This window comes from Megalops cyprinoides, chromosome 9 (genome assembly GCF_013368585.1).
Source record: "Megalops cyprinoides isolate fMegCyp1 chromosome 9, fMegCyp1.pri, whole genome shotgun sequence".
Lineage (NCBI taxonomy): Eukaryota > Metazoa > Chordata > Actinopteri > Elopiformes > Megalopidae > Megalops > Megalops cyprinoides.
Genome location: NC_050591.1, coordinates 15,538,152 through 15,551,828, shown reverse-complemented (window position 1 = coordinate 15,551,828; position 13,677 = coordinate 15,538,152). Strand labels below are relative to the sequence as shown.

General features: G+C 47.8%; 1 protein-coding gene across 2 annotated transcripts in view; it reads left to right on the top strand.

Annotated features, from left to right (window-relative positions):
* arhgap35a (Rho GTPase activating protein 35a) overlaps positions 1 to 8,890 on the top strand; it is a 61,278-nt gene extending 52,388 nt beyond the window's left edge. For both annotated transcript variants that reach the window (XM_036537387.1, XM_036537386.1), the window contains exons 4-7: positions 2,326 to 2,403; positions 4,060 to 4,191; positions 7,897 to 8,002; positions 8,485 to 8,890. In XM_036537387.1, the coding sequence (XP_036393280.1) occupies positions 2,326 to 2,403; positions 4,060 to 4,191; positions 7,897 to 8,002; positions 8,485 to 8,890 (722 nt within the window). The remainder of the gene's footprint in view (positions 1 to 2,325; positions 2,404 to 4,059; positions 4,192 to 7,896; positions 8,003 to 8,484) is intronic.
* The last annotated feature ends 4,787 nt before the right edge of the window (positions 8,891 to 13,677 follow it).

The following is a 13,677-nucleotide window of genomic DNA, read 5'->3' as shown; positions in this document are numbered from 1 at the left end:
ACCAGGAAGTAGAACTGTGAAATTCTGGTTGTGCTTCATTTTCCATGGTCTTTTCCTGTAAAGCAGAACGAGAACCAGCTAGTGCTGGCCGCTAGGCTCAGCAAATCAGATGAGTCATAAAATATCAAGATGGTGAACAGTCCATTGGTAAAAATCTGTCAAGAGAACAGTTCTGAGAAATGTTGAGCAGAGTATTGAGTACTTAATCTGTGATTTATCATCTGATTAGCAAGATCCAACATGTATTCTTATCTTGATACAATCTTAAAATAACAGTTAGCTCAAAAGTTCACTTGGGCTTTAAGTTTAGCCAAAACAGCAAATGTGCTTATCTCAACAGTGAGTCACCACTTCAGCAAGAAAAACATGTATACACTGACAGTGGGAACTTTCAAGTGAGTAGCTATTTTACAATTCTAGAACACTGAGCACATATTTTGGTTGGCTAATCTAAAGAACAGATCAAAGATAAATACTTCATACTGTTAGTAACCTAAGAGAAGAAATTTCTCCCTGAATAGCTCACTTTCCTGCTTTCTGTACTGGGACACTGACTGTGATCTTAAATGAAATTTGATACCTCCCAACCTCCTCTGATTGGTTTGGCCTGGCAGTGGGTAGGAGCAGCTGAGAGAAATTGTATGAAATGACATACAATGGAAACCCAAACAGGAACCCTGACAGGGCCTTTTTTGGCAGTTCTTAGTTCAGGGTTGTAGCTCAGTCTGACTTGGGTTAAGATTATGGGAAAGCTCCAAATGTAACTTTTAGGCTGCGATTAGGTGTTCAAGGCCAGATGGCACGCCCTGCCTTGCAGTAACATCCCAGCCGGCACATGGAGTCAGCTCTGAGTCAGGGAAGCGGTCAGCTCTGTTTGATCCTCTTAAACTTCATCTTTGTTTAGGTTGTGGGAAGAGACGGTGACTTTTTCTGTTAATACATCCTGCAGGAAACAATTCCTTTTTTCACCCCCTTTTCCTAGACGAAAAAGCAGTTGAAATTGATATTTTATTAGTGCTGCCATGATGACCGATGGATGGAGACAACCACTCATTGAACACTTAACTGGTTGCGGCTGTTTTATCAGCCCTCCCTGACTAAAGAGTTAATGTTCCCTGCAGCATTAGGACTGCTGGCGCATCACCAGCCACTCCCCCTCTGCTTTCTCTCTCTCTCTCTCTCTCTCTCTCTCTCTCTTTTTTTCTTTCTTACTTACCCGTCCTCCCTCCCTCCAGGAGCGCCAACATCACCCCCCCCCAGCAGCCTGCGTATAAAAGCTTTTGTGGATAATTGATCGGGGAAGGGGGGATCGATGCGGCCTGCCTTGACAGCGAGCCTCCTCATTTCCGTGAACAGCTTGGTGTCTTTTTCTTTATCGATGCCCGGCCGTCACAACTGCCACCGTCATTGGGTAAACTGGTGAGGGCGGGGTTGGAGGGGAGGGTAGGACGGCACGCGTCTGCAGATTTGGGATTCGGGCCCGTGTGAACACAAGAGCCCAAACTCTATCCACACCAGTAGTGATGTGTTTCAGCGTTCCTCAGTGAGGGTTCCACGGGGCCTTTCGGTCAGGTCATACTGGACTCTTTATGGGTTCCTTTCGCTCATGGGTTCCTTAATTGTGCCCCATTGTGCAGCTGCTGCAACCAGGGCTGTGCTTTGAGCTTAGACTAGGCTTATGGACTCCATGGGGAAGCTGGCCCTATGAGTTTATCGAATCACAGAACCACACACACGTCACTGAAATGGAGTCAGATTCATTTGCATACATGAAGCATCCAATGAAATGTGTGTGTCTGTAAGAGACTGGATGAAATGTGTGTTTATGTTAAGTCCAACGAAATGGTAAATTGCTTGAATGTGCCCTCACCTCTCTGGTATTCTCAGGTGTGTACAGGAGACCATCACTATCAGCGGATTTGTAATTCTTGAGAATTGAATATGTTGAGTATCTTCAGCACTCCTCATCCCAGGGCCACAGGGTGCCGCACAAACCTACGCTCTCTCACATTTATTTTACATTTTTCTTGGGTTTCCACAAATAGCACATTAATATACATATTAATCACCTGTTTATTTTATTATTACATTGCTTTTGTACTGAAAATGTGTTTGACTTGGGTCAGGAACAACTCCCCTTTGGGCATCAGTTTCTGTTACAGGTACAGCACCGTGTCTGCAGGTTTGCCCATTCATGGAGATCTCTTAAATATTTCTCCTGTGATTGGTAAAGGTCCCCTTGTGCGATCTGTGTGGATCCAGCGTGGCATAAGTTCCCTCTGCTGCGGTGTGTCCTTACAGTCTGTCCCTGTTCTCTGTCTGCAGGCTTGAGCACAGAAGGGATCTACCGTGTGAGTGGGAACAAGGCGGAGATGGAGAGCATGCAGCGACAGTTTGACCAGGGTGAGTCCAGCGGAGGCCATGCTTGCATATCTCTGAACTACAACCGCAGCTGGTTTGACCTCCTTACTGACTGCACCTGTGGAACTCACCCCAGCGCTTGCTCAGATCTGCGCGTATTGCCTGGACGTGCCAGTCAAGTTCATATCACCTACCTGATGCCCAACGACTGTGTTTTGTTCTGGTCAGGTAGCGGCGGTCACACCAACAGAAATACTGGTGGTTATCCTGGGTCCGTTCAGCTCTGACCACTGTGCCACTACCTTTGCTAATATACAGGCCACAGATGTCTGGGTGCATATTTTAATTCCATCTATATGTGCATCATAGAACGGATGTGGTTAATTAACTTTGGCCAGTCTGCAGCCATTGATCTCGAGAGAGGGGAATATGGTTTCTCTCCTCTCCCACTCAAACATTCCTTGGAGCGTGGCGCAATCTGCAGTCCAATTTCTAGCTTCCGACAGCCCCAGGGGGAGAGGTTTGGGGCGATCGGGGGAGAGCGTGTGTGCGTTTGTGTGGGTGTGTGTATGTGTGTTGGGGGGGTGGTGGTCGCGGCAGTTAATTGCCTCCAAATAGGTTCCTCTAATGAAGCGTGCCCCTCACACCGATCAGAGGGACTGTCCACGCCGCCTTGCTGTCTGGCTGAAGTAATCGGAGGTGAAGTTGTGTGTCCGATCAATGCGGACCTTGGACCTGGAGGTGACAATACAATTACGGGCGAATTACGGTTGCGCGCAGCAAACCGCTATGAAGCCTCACAGCGGTCCGGACCCTACTCTGAGCAATCCTTTCTTACACGGGCACTTGTGACCCCGGCCCAGCACAGAAGCTTCAGAAACGTTTGCCCTTACGGCTGAGTTTGATTGCATTCGCAGGAGAGCGTGTATTCTGTCAAACAAGGTATTGTTTCACTGGGGGGAGTGAGGGGAGGGAAAAAAACACGTATCACAAAATCCGCTGGGGAGAACCCGTGACTCCGACTCCAGGGCTTTTTGCGAATGAACAGAAATTAATCAGGAGTGAACTTTTTAATTAAGTTTCTCCCGTCCTCCCCCCCCCTCCCCAAAACTCATCACATCTCTCTTTTTAATTTAAAACAAATGCCATCCAAGATGAAGGCCGCAGTAATTACACTTGTTATATAGTTTTAATGAGCGTCTGTGTGTGATTTTCTTTGACTCTTAAATTTCTCTCAAAGCGCTGTGATTTGTGTCTGAGTGTTGTGAAATTCTGTGAATGTTAAACACAGGTTTATGCCAATTAATCTACATTAATAATTCATGAGAGAACAAAAAATACCCAATACACATACTTGGTTAAGGGGATATAAGGTCAGTAACGTATGGTAATTGTAATATGATGTTGTATAATGGTAGCATTTGCAATCAGAACAAACTGTATGAACAGCAGTCTACTCTAGTGTGTATGTGTATGAGTCTCCTGTGGACAACTGGTAATAATGGCCATGGTTCCAGGTAGATGTCACTACAGTTGTCAGTGGTGAGCATGTATGCATACTTGTTGGCGGTGTCTGTGTTTGTCTGGTAATGATGTTGACCACAGTGACCAGGAAAGAATCCATCTCAGGTGTATCTGAATGGAATTTTGTTGTTAGTAACAGCTTTCTTTCCTTCCCTCTCTTCTCCCTCCCTCCAGATCACAACCTGGACCTGGTAGAGAAGGACTTCACTGTGAACACGGTGGCCGGCGCCATGAAGAGTTTCTTCTCTGAGCTGCCAGAGCCGCTGGTACCCTACAGCATGCAGATCGAGCTGGTGGAGGCACACAGTAAGGGACCAGGGACGGGGGGGGGATCAGCTTACCCTTTTCTAATGATAACGCTCATCGTTATGTGTTAAAATCTGAAACTGATTCAGGGTCAGTGTTTGGGGTCAGATTCTATATAGACCAGAGAAGGCATGGGGGAGGAGCAGGCTAGAGGTGAGGGAGGGATACAGGGTGGGCATGTGCAGGGAAGTTTGGGACAGTTGGTGTCAGGATATGTGCAAATGAGATGTAAAGATAAAGAATGATAAAGGAGAAAATGAGAAACACTGTGCTTACCACACAGTACCCCTCCCCCCCTCTACACTGAATCCCTTTTATGAGGTAAACACACTCGATCTCACTCGCTCTGTGAAAACGAGGCGTGTGGGGTGATTATGGCTCTCCCCCCCGTTCTTTTGTTTCCGGGCACTAACACCCACCCGTGGAGACGGACAGCTGAAAGATTGAAGACGCGGCTTATCCAAACACAGCTCTGGAGGGCAGCAATAATTCTGAGCCCCTTGATTTTTCCCGCCGCTCAGCGGAAGGCTTTCAGCTCTGGAAAAAGCTGGCGGTGTAGTCCGGGGTAGAAATCGAGAGACGAAGCGCCGTAATAACAGGCATAAAAACAGATTTCAAAAGGGAGCCGAGCCAACAAACGAGGGGAAAAATCGATCTGGGCCACGCGACCAGGTGCAGCACCAAAGGGTCGGCGGGTATGGCACACGCATCGGTCACCCACCACATCTGCCACACGCAGCGGGGGGGAGACGGACGATAGGCTGTCCCAGAATCCCCCCTGCAGCCCCATGCTGTTCTGTACATGGCCGGCTCGTTTTCTGGTCTGTGTTCCCAGCCTAGTGAGTCTGCTGCATTTACTGTAATGTCTGGTGTATAGGCACCACTTTAGCATTAAATATGTAGCATATTCTGGAGAACACATCAGCAACACAGCAGTCTATTACTGGCATTCCACCAGTTGTAATTCCCCCTTGACTATATATTATGTAATAATAACAATACATATCTTTTTTGAACTGCTTTTTGATACGTTGAAGCTTGTTCCAGAGCAATAACAGTACTTATTTTTAATAGATTTCTTTTTTCTGAGATTTATTAGGCTAATCAAAATGTCAATATCCTGCTTCATTAATATTCACATTTATGATATGCCAATGCTGTTACATTTGCTCCTAATTTTTTCAGTCTTTTCTTTTCACCTACAGTCATGTCAAATGAATTGCATTTTTTGTTTACCTTGAAGGCTGTAGAGAATTGACTCAAGCAAACCTATGGTTCTGCTTCTCAAAAAACCTTGAACAAAATATTTTTACCTTTTACAATGATTATTCCTCAGAAAACCATGAGTGGTAGCTGGGTTTAAGCTTGAACCCATTTGAATTGGCAAAGGCGCTGGTTGTAAATTAAGTCTGTGAAGAAAATATTTGCATGTCAGTGTCGTTGGATTGTGAATCATCAGGCGTGTTAGAATTAACCACAAAGCTTTCAGGGTTGTGTTACAGCTAAAAAAAACACCTATGGTGTCTTAGTCATTCATTTTTTTTTATAGCTATTGCTATGGCCACAGCTTTGAGGTGCATTGACCAAGCCCTGACTCTGAGCATTTTATGCAAATAATGACAGTAAATTTTGCATTTAGAACTAGATATGTATCTTAAACTACCATAGTAACATTGGCAGTGTTGGAACACTTTTTACAAACCATACGGGTTTTGACGTAAAGTAAAGGTGGGTGTAACGAGCTTGTGAAATTTCTGGTTTAGGTAACGTTCTTTTCTAGGAGACATAGAAGTATATTATGAGTGCCAATGGGGCCTTTGGTACACATTGTGATGTTATTAATTTCACTCTGATTATGGATGCATTACACACCCACCTTTGGCCAACTTTGTGTCCTATATATCGAAATATTTCTATGAAAATTCATTAAAAAAAAAGTTAAATTGTTGAGCTACAGATTGTAACTGTAAAGCATAAGCATGTGTTTGCATCCTCTATCATGGGCCTTTCAGCCATTACTGGACATTGTTCCACCTCCCAGCAGATGTTATTATGTAGGGCAACTTAGTGTAGATTTTACATATTATCCATTTGCACAGCTGGGCATTTACCAAAGCAATTCCGGTTAAGCACCTTGCTCAAGAGTACAACAGCAGTGTCACACCTAGGATTTGGACCTTGCAGCCTGCTGGGTTACAACTTTGAGTCCCTAACCGCTAAGCCACAGTGCCCTCCTGTTTCCGCGCGCTGCGGTGATGACATCAGTGTTTGTGACTCGAGAGACACACATCTGTCATCTGGGGTCATACGGAGAGAGGGCGGTGGGGGGAGAGAGAGGGATACAGGGCTGTCTGTGTGTGATGGGTGATGTAAGCATGTCTGACTCACTGCTGCCATTGTTCAGTGTACCCAAGGAGGAAGAAAGAGGGAGAGTGTTTGCACGTGTGTGTGAGTACGTGTGTACATGCGCGTGTGCATTTGTGTACTTTAGAATGCCTCCACATGTTCGCATCAATTCTACGTGCATTTTCTGGATTTCTTTTTTGTTCCATTATTTCATGTGTGCTGCTAAATGTAAGTGATATCAGGATTAATGTTGAGGCATAATCGTAGCATGTGTCCATGCATGGTAGGGGGGGAAAACAATGGCAACTTTGTGTGCACGTGCCTGCCTTTGCCGGGCAGAACAGTGGCATGGCGTGACGTATGATGGTACAGACGGCCAAGCTGTTTCCCTCATAAAGCATTGCCTCTGAGCCAGGGATGCTGAAGAGGTGAAGGCCCCAGCCAGTCAGAGGCCAGCGGGCTGAGCGTTCGTGGAGAAAAACAACGGGGCGGATTTGCCTGAGAAACGCCTGTCCCTCTGAGCTGTGTATAATGGAGGCGAGGCTTTCCTGGAACCATCAATATCACCTGTCTGGGCGGCACTTCTGAGGCAGACAGGAGGACATCAGCCGAGGAGCGCGAATGCGATACAGACATTAAGTGCTCAGAAAGTGACACAGCGTTTGTATTCAGAGCACACGGGCAGTCTTCCTGCTTCCGTGTAAACATTTTCCCAGGCTGAGCGGGACGTGCACTGTTTTGACAACAGGTTCATGTAGCGTAGCTGTGACTTTCTCCACCCTTGACGTCCCCGCAGATCCATACACTTTGCGTGCACTCATGAGTCTACGGTATTGCCTTCTAACAGTGTTTATTGGATCAAAGAAGTGCATCTATGCGTGTACTTGGTGTGTGTGTGTATATGTGAGTAAGTGAGTGAGTAAGCATGCTTTGGCATGCGGGTGTGTACCGTGTACCTGTGTGTCTGTTTTTCTGTTTTTTTTTTTTGTGTGTGTTTCCATCTGTTACTGTGTGTGTGTGTGTGTGTGTGTGTTTCAGTGATTGTGTGCCTGTTGCTCTGTTGCTGTGTATGTGTGTGTGTGTGTGTGTGTGTGTGTGTGTGTGTGTGTGTGTGTGTGTGTGTGTGTCTCTGTTGTGTGTGTGTGTGTGTGTGTGTGTGTGTGTGTGTGTGTGTGTGTGTGTGTGTGTGCGTGTGTGTGTGTGTGTGTTTCAGTGATTGTGTGCCTGTTGCTCTGTTGCTGTGTATGTGTGTGTGTGTGTGTGTGTGTGTGTCTGTGTGTGCGTGTCTGTGTGTGCGTCAGCATGCCTTGGCATGCGGGTGCGTACGTGTGTGTCTGACACTCTCTCCGTCTCCTGCAGAGATCAACGACAGGGAGCAGAAGATGCACACCATGAAGGACGTACTGCGGAAGTTTCCCCGCGAGAACTACGAGGTCTTCAAATACGTCATCACCCACTTGAACAAGTGAGTGTGGCTGATAGCGCTGTCGCTGTGACCGCCAGAACGCAGCCAGCCGTGTGAAAGTGCACCCCTGTCCCCTCCCCCCCAACTGTCAAGGTTCCCCCTCGACACATTCCTCTCCCATTTTCCCTGGGCCAGAGTGCTGCTGTACTCTGATTGGATGAGCTATGTTTAGGCCAGAGAAGCAGCAGAATGTTTTGACTGATTTTGACTGTTTCATTACTCTGCAGGTACCTCATGTACCCACGGCAGCTTCCATTTCTTTCATTTGACATGCCACTGTGCTTATGGTATATGACATAATTATAGTAGATATAGTGTCAGATGTTGCTTGTATATACTAACAGTTACCCACAATCCTCATGTCCAGTTGCCAGTGCCTTCGCAGTTATTTTGTACTGCATATTACGCATTTGGGTAAACAATCCATGTCTGTGTGTGATGGCGTATGACCGCAGATATGACTGTGTTCCTTCTCCCCGCAGGGTGAGCCAGAACAACCGGCTCAACCTGATGACCTGCGAGAACCTGTCCATCTGCTTCTGGCCCACGCTCATGCGGCCGGACTTCACCACCATGGATGCGCTGACCGCCACCCGCACCTACCAGACAATCATCGAGACCTTCATCCACCAGTGTGCTTTCTTCTTCTACAATCAGCCCCTCGTGGACACGCCCAGCGGCCTGCCGGGTCTCCCCGCCTCGCCCACCACCCTCTCCGGGGGCTCGGCCTACTCCTCCTGCTACGCCCCGCCCGCCGCGTCCATGCCCTTCGCCCCGCCGCAGCAGTCCCCGCCCCACTCCCCGCCCCCGACCCCGCAGTCCCCGCTGCAGCCCCTGCTGCCGCCCCTGCACCCCCACCACACCCCCGCCGAACAACAGACGCTGTGAGAGAGAGAGAGAGAGAGAGAGAGAGAGAAAGGAGAGAACGAGAGATGGATGGACAGAAAGAGAGAAAGAGGGATGATCCTTGCCACAATGCTGGACCTCACTCATGCACACAGACACAGACTCAGTCCTTGGCAGGGGGAAGAAGAGAGAGAGAGAGGGCGGGAAAGAGGAGAGGCGAGGGACACTTGAGCCACTTAAAAGAACTCACCACTTGGTCTTTTCAGACCCCTCCTCTTGCACTCTTTCTGACTTTTTTGTTTCTCCCTCGCTGCTTCCTCGAACCGTCTGCCTCGGAAAGGAAACCCGGCCTGCGCGCACGCACAGCCTCACATGCTGATATTTGGGAGAAGAAGCCGCGCGCACACCTCGATGGGTGCTCGCTCCGTTCCTTGTGGTCCAGAAGGCTATCCCTCCGTCACCTGGCCCCGGGCGCTGGGCTTGGGGGAGTGGCGGACAGGGGTCCTGTTCTTCCTAGGGGGCCACCTGGTGGGTGTCCAGTTACCCAGCAGCAAGCCTGGGATTATATGTTCAGAACTGAGCTTGTTGGTGACTTGAGGTAATTGGGGTTTCATTGGGGTGAACTGGTGGGATATATGGACCACAGACTTTTAAAAACTGTGACCCCCTGCCGCAGCTCCTTTGCTCAGCTCTTCCATCCCCTTTCCAACCCCCTGGGGTGGGGGGGATGGGAGGGGCGGCCTATGAGAGGCTACTGTGGTACTGGAGGGTGGAAGGCACCACAGGCTTTGTAAGGAGGACAGAGCAGGGCCAGAAGGACCATGAGTATGGCTGGACTGCTCTTAGCTTAGCTAGGGTTACCTGTCCTGAATATAAATACCCACACACATTCTCAACCACACCAAAATCAATCAGACAAAATCCCTACACGCTGGATCTGCTTCTGCAAGAGATGGGATCCGAACATGCACCTCTGGACTTTCTCAGTGTTCCGGATGACTTGTCCTGAAACCCATTCGTCTCCTCTGTCTCTCAACCAACACTTCAAGCCCCAGCTGGAAGACGCCGTTTAGAAGAGAATGCTTTTATCGTTTTTGATTTCTTTGTTGCCCCCGATTGTTTCCCTCTGTCCCACCCCCCTCCCCAACCAAAAGCCCTCACTTCTTTTTTTTTTTTTTACCTCTGGTGTTTGAAATGATGAGAGCTGTGGTATCAGTCCGGTGGGCTGTTGAATGTCTCCTGTTTGTTTGCAGTTTGTTTCAGTGACCCTGTGATGAGATGCACAGAAAGCCCTGCCTCTCAGTGCCCCAAAGGCTTTTCAGTGCCTGGGTCAGGGAGTGGTGTTAATACAGGGGTGGTGTTTGGGGATGCACTTTAACAGCCTCAGAGCACGATGCAGATTCCCTTAGAAATGGATAGAATGTGTTTTGAAGAAAAAAAAAACATCCCCAAGTTCTAAACCCAGGGATATGTGGGATATGAAAGGGTCTTCTGCCAGTTTCACTGCTCTGAAAGTTCTAAGCATTGTTAATTGCTGTCTTCTGTGGGTCGAGGAGAGACCGCTCCTCTAAACACTTGGCCATCATGTCACACAGTCCAGCTGACGTGTGTGGTGAATGTATGGGCCACTGCGGTCTCCTGATTGGTCTCCTGTACACGCCTGTTAAAGTCAGTTAAATGGGTGGGTCAGGCTACAGTCAGTTCCTGTTGAATTTACCCACAGTTTGGTGGCATTGCCTGAGGTGGTTTTAGAATTGGAAACAATGCCCTCCATAAACAAACCCACAGATGTGGTTTGCATTTAGAGCACAGAGCCAATGGAAGTTGTGTGATGGTGTATTTGGTAGCCTGGGTTGGTCTGATTGGTGTAGTCATGGTGATGGTTGAGTCAGGGAAGGGACCAGGGCAGTGAAATTGGAAGGACAGAAAGAGGATATTGAAGAGTGTCCCACAGTGTAATGTGATATATTCCCATAACAGTGTTCAGCAACACTATGAGAACATATGTTAGTAGGGTATATCCAGGATGGAGATATGTAATGGAGGAATTAGAATTAAAGGATAAATTGTAATGGATGAATTAGAAACAGGCTGGTTGGGAGGAGTGACCCCCTTGTATCTTCTATTTATGATCAACAGGGAGCATTGCACAGACTGCAGTTGTGTTTTGTCTTATATTTGTGTGCTGTCCACTGACCTTTGACATGCTGAGGCTTCAACCGGGTAAAGATATTCCAAGAACTCCCACAATCCATTGCAGCTCCTTACCAAAAGCCGCAGAAGCAGGCATGTCCCGTGACATCTGCAGGAGGCAGGCTTTAAGGCTGTGCCCGAAAGGCAGTGATCTGATTGAGAGCAGAGACTTTGTATCATGCCTGTCACCAGGCATCTCCACAGCAACAGAGGTTGCCCTTTCCCTTGGCTCATTGTAGCGATGCAGGCTCACCTGGTTGCCATGGAGAGATGTTCTCAGTGTGTGGTGCTCCCCTGAGGTCCAGGATTTCCCATGGTACCTGGCACAAGGGAGGGCGGAGTCACGGGCATCTCGACCACAGCAGCGGGCGGCGTGCGTCTGCCCCCCTCCGCTCCCTGGAAGGCCTGGAATTGATAGTCAGCAGTTTAATGATTAAAAGCCTTGGGTTGGAACGGGAGAGAGAGAGAGAGAGAGAGAGAGAGGAGAGAGTGAAATCCTGCAGTGGAATCGATTGGCGAAGGGTGACGGGGCTGATCCGGCCCAGATTTGGCCCAGGCAGGAGTCTATAAAGGGGCGCGTTGCCGTTTGATCTTAAAAGCCCCAATTAAAACTAACCCTGCAGCTTGAAGCAGGCTGGCAGCAGAATTCCTGATGAGTGCAGTAGACTATCATCAGGATTAATCGGTAAGAAAAAAAAGTCACTTTATACAGTCGAAAGCAGAGCAACACCACGTCAGCCAGTTTACATGTTGTCGTTTTGCTGTCCTGCCTGGGACAAGTGAGTGTGTCTGTGTCGTCAGCTATAGCTGGAAGCTCCTTTCACCTTTGTTGGCTCATTATAAATTGAAAAGTGCTGCAATTTCCCTACTAGTCCTTGCAAAGACATTGCTCAACTGAGGCATGTGAGAACATACTGCTGCCACCTGCTGGACAAAATACACACTACTGCCCCCAAGGAGCAAATGAATGGACCACAGTAATTGAAGAGTGCTGTATTGATATGCTCTAACACTGCATGATCTCAGACTCCCCGAATGGAAGTTGTTATTCAGATATTTAATTGCCTCCTATCCCCAAATCTTCTGTGATTTATTCACAGCCAGGCATGTCCAACACACTTTACCCTAGTTATAAACTTGGGCATAGGGATGGCCTGTCCTTGGAGTACTGGACTGTCCAAGGCCAATATTACAGCAGTGTTTTTAGGTTGAATGGCTCTTGAATAGCCTGGTGTTTGATTAACTTTATTTAACGAGGGAGCTGGTTGTGACCCGGGGCAGACAGGATTGGTATCTGATTGGACATGCTGTCCAATGCTCGCAAGTGTGCCTGAATTTTAATAGCCAATTACTGCCCTGTTTACCCACACATATTCATGTCTCTGCTGCGTTGTACGCATTCTCAGCCTTGTGTCACCACAGCTGAGAATAGATCATCTTTTCCACCGATACTTGCTAAATTAAACAAGAACTTGCATGAGAAAGCCAGTTAGAAAAAAAAATGTATCTACAACACACATGCTCCAGTAAGCACAGCAACTTGGGCGAATCTTTAAGGAAACAATTACCAACAAGTTTCCCTTGTCATAAGGCGTAGTTGATTTATGCTCACTTCTGAATTTATGGCTGAGGCCACACCTCTAACATTTAAACATTAAATTATCCAGTAACTGAATGCTGCTCACACAGAGCTCCGCATTTGATCTGGTCTTAACCACACTGCAGTCCATCCCCTCTCTTTAGAAGGAACATGTCCACTGTGTATAATGGATCTGTTTGTATTCAACTTAGATGGCATTCTGGAATTCAGGGAGTCCCTCCATGCAGATCTCTGGAATTGCTGTGGTTCTGAACGGTAGCGAAAGTGGAATTTTATTCAGGCCTGCATTTTGGGCAGTTAACCTGTTAGCTGTCCAGGAGTTCCAAAGCACTTGTTTTGTTGCAATGTGGGAAGCCATTTTGTGTAGGGTTATGTAACCATGTAAAGACGTACTTTGGAGATTTTTTACATTTTGTGGGAGTGAGGACATTCTCTATTGAGGAATTATTTTGAATGCAGCATTGGGAAGTGGCACTTTTGCATCCAGGAGTAAATTCTGTTGCGATTTTCTCTTTATGATGAGGGTGAGAAGATTGTACCAGAGGACATGACGCCAGTGTCAGCCTGACCATCTTTCCTCTGAAAGTGTCTTGTGCACAGAATTCCTTTCTCTCTACATGACCACTGGGTTGAATCTTATCCTGTGTTTTGATGCGTGAATTCAGCTGTTCTTGCATCCAGGTCAGCACAGGTGCCTTTCTCGTGGTTGGGGGGGGGGGGGGGGGGGGGGTGAGGTTTTGGAACCGAGGCCTCTTGCACATATCTTTCCACTTGCGGGACACATACGCAGACCTGCGCACCTTGCTCACGGCTCGGAGCGTCAGGTATCCCAGCCAGTCGCCGGAGCCGAAAGCCCTGACGGCCTGCCCCTACCTTTGCTCATCCCACACTGCCTAAGTGATGCTGGTATCCTCCGCCCTTCACGCTGTGGAAGTGGATGTGGCTCTTACTTGAAGGTCTTGGCTTGTTTTCAGGCTGTGTTCACCTCTGCTTTTCCCCTGGCTGTTTTATAAAGACCACTCCGAGCACAGTTGTT